This window comes from Anoplophora glabripennis, unplaced genomic scaffold (assembly GCF_000390285.2).
Source record: "Anoplophora glabripennis isolate ALB-LARVAE unplaced genomic scaffold, Agla_2.0 scaffold1223, whole genome shotgun sequence".
NCBI classification, from domain to species: domain Eukaryota; kingdom Metazoa; phylum Arthropoda; class Insecta; order Coleoptera; family Cerambycidae; genus Anoplophora; species Anoplophora glabripennis.
Genome location: NW_019417733.1, coordinates 6,505 through 13,156, shown reverse-complemented (window position 1 = coordinate 13,156; position 6,652 = coordinate 6,505). Strand labels below are relative to the sequence as shown.

The window sequence follows — 6,652 nt, the reverse complement described above, 5'->3', positions numbered from 1 at the left end:
AAAAAACTGTCACATTGTGTCAACTTGTCAGTTCATAATTTATCATTTCATTTTGAGTTAATTTTATTAGTTAATATTTATTTGTGGTATTCTATAAAATAATAAAAATTAAATTTTTTCAGAAATGTTGCTATATCTTAAAAACTAACAATTTTAGATATAGAACATGCTTAATAAAAGTTGAAGTAGACCGATATGTGAATAAAATAGAACAATAAAACACAGGGTGTATTGAAAAATCTTAGAAAATCAAGTTTAATCTTTAAAAAATGACCGTATTATAAAAAATACTCTGTATAAAATATCGATATTAGCTATAACTCTGTCTAATTATTTTGTTCCAAGTGTTAGTAGCTGAAAGTTAATACAATTCTTAGAGGTCATGTTTTTTCCAAAATTCGAAGAATTTTGCACATAACTTGGCAACCCCGCACTATAATGATAAACTGTTTATACTGCCATATACAGAATTTTCTCGGAAATTCATATGTTTAAAAATATACAGGGTGTTCCATTTAAAAAATGTAATATTTGGCGTGTCCCGTTTTTACTCATCGCCCTGTATATATCAGATTAATTTTGTAGTTTAGGTTTCTTGATTCTGTATAACTTTTATATAAACTTTTTTTTCTGTATTATGAGTAACAAGGGAGTTATTTTACTTTCTCACACTAATGGCCCACCCTGTATATGTATTTTGCGACGTATCTTAATATTTTAAGTTCCGTACAGCTTGGTTTCCGAAAAAATATGTTAACACAAACTAGATCTCGGAAATGTTATTGTTCTTGCAACTTTTCTCCCTCTTCTTCTTCTTCTTCTTCTTTTTATTATCACGATTTTTTACAAAACGATTAAAAAGTCAACTTGCGGGCTGATTGAAGCGTGAAATTTTGTACACTCTGCCGATAAACAGAAACGCGTTCGTTTCAAAAGACGCCACAAAAAGGCGACGGGGAATTGTTATTTATTAGGAACGTTATACGTGTTTGTTCTCTGGCGGGCACCGCGGGGCGATCCTGCCGATGTTTGATTTGCATTTAATGCGTATCCACGACTGCTGCGATCGCGGGCATTATTTGCGAACGTTTATAAGAATCGTCCATGAATAGAAATGAAGAAAACAATTGAAAATCCGCCCGAGCGGAAATACATCGCCTCTATCCACGGCACGAAGACAACTAGTGCGGAAAATTATACCGAATATCGCTATCACACATTTACCACAGCGGAGTAAGGCCTCACGTCTCGTCTGGAGATACACTGCCGTTCCTAGTTTAGGGAACAGGGCCATTTTGATTCCAAATTGTAATATATACGAACTTAATGGGTCCCCAGTATTTTTTGTCAACTTTGCCACCCTCTCAAATGTTAAATCGGCTTATTGTGATTGAATATTGGGACACCCTGTGTAATACACTGTCCCTATACAATTAACAACCTAATTAGCAGAGAATTACTCAATTTATCATTGGAAGATACTTAAGGAACACTCTGTATAAAAATAAATACATTTTTTTGTTATGTTTCAATGTGTAGCTTGTGCTAGATTCAAACTAAAAACGTTTCCAGTGTTTTTTTTTTTTTCATAATGCGCTTACGGTTGCCTATAATTTGTGCTCCACAGTTTATGCTCCGTTCAGAGCAATGTATCACGTCCGTTGCGAGGCATATTAGTGGTATCTCCTGAATTTATTTCAATTTCTAATGAAAACGGACATTTTTATCACAGGGTCGTGCTCTATGCACTCAACAGCTTGTAGCAGATTAATTGATAAATTCGCTTTTAAGCGCTTTAGTCGCAGTCTAATGCAAATTAATTATATGCAAACGTATCGATGATAAATTGTACGATAGCGGCGTGCAGTCACGAACCCGTTCTCTCGTAGACAATTCTGATTCCTTCAGTGTTATATTTAGATCTACAAATGCTCGGAACTGCATCGGTTGTCGGACAGAATTTTTTTTATAAGCAGTTGACTCGACATACACTGAGCGAAATGCATTTTATCTGATGGAAAAAACATTCACACCTTTTAAGCTTGATCTAAAGTTTCAAAGCCAAACCAAGGAACTCTTACAAATACAAATATTTCTTCTAGTGTTGTAACGGTCGTATTATTGCACAAAAACATAAAAATAAACATTTTTACGAAGTAAACAGCGCTATAAAATTGTCATAAGAAATCACATCCACAATACATAAGCACAGACGCGTTTTATCTTTGATAAACTGAAAATCAATCAGTACAGAACATGCCGAAATATTTATTAGAACAGCGGCCTGCAATACACGCACGGTGTGACGTCACACGAAGCGAAAACTTGTATTACAACGTTGAATTCTGTGTTCGTGTATTCATATATTAAAGTAATTAATTTTTTCGCTTTGCCTCGTTATGCGAATGGACAGTTAATATCCCGTGATCGAGCGCTATTCGAATTTCGGCGTAAGAGCCCATTTAGCTTCTCGGGATGGCGCGCCTCTCGCTGTGCCGCGGTAGATATCCTCCCGTTCCGAACTCCGAGCGTGTCAATGCTTATGAAGCAATTAACCTCCTCGACTGGTTTATTCCGAATATCCCCCATAAAGTGAATATAATAACTGTATGTGTACAGGCAATTACGTGGAAACATGGACTTGTCGGGTTCTTATTAAGACCGCTTCATATTTAGTGGCGTACTGTTATGAAGGCAGTTATACAAATACGCGGGGTTGCCAACCGTCCGGAGAAATATGCTGAAGCAGCGGAAAAGACTATTTATTTACTATTTTGTTCATAAGACAAGGAAATTTTAAGGGGTGTGCCCCAGGGTCCAGTTCTGGGTCCTATCATGTTTCTGATTTATGTATCAGAACTGTGCACCTAGATCGCTTTCCTATGCCTTCAACCTCTTCTCATCACCTTCTTTGATATTACAATATGACGTTAATCTCATTAACCGTTGATCCTTGAAATGGTCATTGCTCTAAAGTTTAGTTGGAGATGTTCAAAAACGAACCAACGTTAAATTAGACAATTGAAGGCCAAACCTAAATATTTTGGTCACAGAATAATGTCTTTCGCGTTATCATTAGAGAGTCATTGTCGTGGAGTGCTCATGTCTCCAAAATTGTAAGAAGATCTTTCCAAGATTTTGAGTTTGCTGTAAGTATATGGCCTCCTGTTCTAATGCAAGATATTCTGCAATTAGAAGGTGTCCAAAGACGCGCTGCTAAATTCCCTGTTGCATGGAAGTCCCAGTCCTTGGAGAAATAACACTAACATTGAAGGTCTTAACAAACACGAAATAAACTTATCATTAGACTTGGCACAAATTGAGCTGAATCGGCAACACCGTCAAAGGATTACCGTCCAGCACCTCGGGCGTCGTCGTAACTCAGTGGTAATGCAATCGTATATAATCCACCAGGTTAAATTGGTGCAGAGATACGCACGTAGGAGGCGGCGGAGTACATTTATAGCAGACTGAGACGGTTGTTGAGGATTATGGTATTAATTTCATAGCTATTCAGAACAATTTGCTCCTTCTTGATTGAAGTATAAGCAACAAATGTAAACACACTAAGTAGTTCTATGCTGAGGGGTTAGCTGGAAGGTCAGAACCACATCAAGAGAGAGGATAGGATGTTGTTTTCGTGAAAATAGTACCAGTGTTGAGAAATGGTAACTCCAATTTTGAAAAATTTACTTTCTAAATTAAGAACGGAAATTGAAGTCCCGTTTCATCTAACAAAGTATTACAATATTCTTATAGATGTCGCTACAGGAAATACGTTTATAGTAAAAATAGTACGATTATTTCATTTATTCAAATTCTGGCAAAATACACCTAAAAAAAACGAGAAAATGACGGTACGTCAGGTGCACGTGCACGTGCACGATGATGAGTTGTCCAGCTTATACGTCCATCCCACTCTTTTGCTATCGCATAATTGCATACGAAAAGATTTAATTTTTTCCTGTTTTACTGTACCTACTCTATGTATTTCTTTATTATTTTCGTTTATTTACATATTTATTAAACTACACTGTTCCACAGAATTTCTGTTTATATTGGAAGTATTAAACTACAACTATTTTTTCAAGTATGTAAAAAGTATGAACTGAATATTTCTTATAAAAAAAATTTAGTATCAAATTGTCCTTTTGTACATAATTCTTTACACAATTTTTGGACAAAATAAGTATATCGTACATAATTTTAATGTTCTCGTTATTATGTATATTCACAGTTAAAATTCTATTTATATTAACACGCGAATTTTTTTTATCAAGAATTACTTAATATTAATTATTAAAAATATATATTTTTTTCATTTCTGTTTATACCAAAGTAAGCCGCTTTATTCACAAATCGTAATTATAACATAACTTTCCATTATGAATAACTTTTCTTATTAACATTTTTTTAGATTATCAAAAACAAAAACAGTTTATTCTTCAATATTATTAATTTTGTTAAATTTCTGATCACCCTGTATATATGAAATTAAAGTTCTTCATGACAACCATATTCAATTAAAAAGCAAAATATTTTTTGTCACGAATTACTTTTTCTAGTAAAATTGAAAATAAAAATGTTTCCCTCTTATCCACTTTAACCGTAGACACACTAATATATGTATATTAATTATAAATTATTGTTTTAAATAAACTAAAAATTGTTTATATTTCATATTTCCTAAAATTATAAAATAGTATGAATTTGCACTGTTAGTTATATAGTTTTATACAATAATATATCTAAAATGATCATGACATTCTTTAAATATTTACTTATAAATTAACAGAAACCACGACTACCAATTCAGAATCCGGTTATTCCAAATTGACCACAATACAATAGCTGTTCGTTAAAAAGAACTCAAGTCCATTCAAAAATTAATTTTTACTAGTGCGACATCTATTACAAATTAAGCAAATTAAAGGTCAGACATAATGTGATTTATGAATGAATATTTTTTTATAATTTTATTCCAATATAACTTTTTAAATAATAAAGTGGTGAACAAACTATGAAACAAAGTCTAATCAGTTTATTTATTAAAAGAGAACTATATAAAAAATTACATAATTCTATAATACTATGAAGAAACAATCGTTTGTTTGTAAAAGTCCAAAAAACCTTCATATTTAGAAATTAATTTCTTACAAATTATTTACCTATCCCAATTAATTTTTGCTTTACTGTCTTCATTTATACTTTGCCAAATATGATATGAAATTTTACTACTTTCTTCCATTGCTTTAAAAAGATATATTAGAATAAAAAAAGGACTGTTTTCTACTACTTTTCAGTATAATATAGGCAACCAGGGGTGCATCAGTTTCCATCCTTAATTGCCCCATATTCTCAAAATTTACACAATCTGCATTCAAAAAAAAGCGGCGTGACACTCGGGCAACATATGTTCCCGAAGAAAACGTTCACGCACAGTATTTACCTAATATATCTAAATTTCTCTAAATTTCCTCACCTTCCTCTACATTTTCCTTCACTTTTTACATTGACTTCGTCGGTATTAATCAGTGTTTCTTCCGGATCTAACTCTTTTTTGATTTTAACTACCCCTTCTAACTTTTCTTTGCTATTAATCAGTATTTCTTCCGGTTCTAACTCTTTTTTGGTTTTAACTAACCCTTCTAACTTCTGTTCCTCTCCTAATTCCATTTCCTCGTTTTTGCTTTTCAATAATATATTACTATGCTCAAAATGTGGCATTTTGTTATCACATATATCAATTCTTGTTTCAACATCTAAACAGGTTTTTATGAATGTAAGGTGAGTGCTAAGTGAATCAAAACATTGCCTACAAACGATGGGATTATCGGTGATGGAAAAATTCTACAACAAGAGTTTATTAAGATTTTGGTATTAATTTATATGCTTTAAAAAATCAGCAAGATGGATATTTACCACTTCTGGGATGTATCTATGAATCATCTCTAATTTCACTTCATAACAGCCTTCGTTAACCAACTGCAAACATAATCGACATATTTTCTGATCATTTTCCATTTTAATTAATTGTTTGTTGTCATATTCCATTAAATATACTTCCCTTAAGTCGACGAATNTGGGATTCTCGGTGATGGAAAAATTCTACAACAAGAGTTAATTAAGATTTTGGTATTAATTTATATGCTTTAAAAAATCAGCAAGATGGATATTTACCACTTCTGGGATGTATCTATGAATCATCTCTAATTTCACTTCATAACAGCCTTCGTTAACCAACTGCAAACATAATCGACATATTTTCTGATCATTTTCCATTTTAATTAATTGTTTGTTGTCATATTCCATTAAATATACTTCCCTTAAGTCGACGAATGATATTTTGGGATTAACGTAAGAAACAATCTTGTCCTCAACATAGAGACAAGTGGACTTAAAGCCAAATGCAGAGTACAGTTTAACAGAACAGGTAGAACATATGACACCTGCATATTTGTTGTCAAAGTCCTGAAATATCTTTTGTTATTGAAAGAGTAAAATGATTGTAACTAGCAGTAATCCATTGAAATGTTACATTTTTTTGGACTTCGCGTGCAAAAGTCAGAGGGGGTTAGTGTAAAGTTAAACCTATGTTTATGGGGTTGCAACCCTTGTGCCTCGGACGCCATCTTGTAAAAAGGAATGGTTT

General features: G+C 32.9%; 1 protein-coding gene across 1 annotated transcript in view; it reads right to left on the bottom strand.

Moving 5' to 3' along the window:
* LOC108914814 overlaps nt 1–6,207 on the bottom strand; it is a 20,131-nt gene extending 13,924 nt beyond the window's left edge. The window contains exons 1-3 of the mRNA XM_023456487.1: nt 6,181–6,207; nt 5,923–6,108; nt 5,483–5,850 (exon numbers count right to left, since the gene is read on the bottom strand). Coding sequence (XP_023312255.1) covers nt 5,483–5,850; nt 5,923–6,108; nt 6,181–6,207 — 581 coding nt within the window. The remainder of the gene's footprint in view (nt 1–5,482; nt 5,851–5,922; nt 6,109–6,180) is intronic.
* Nucleotides 6,208–6,652: the final 445 nt, after the last annotated feature.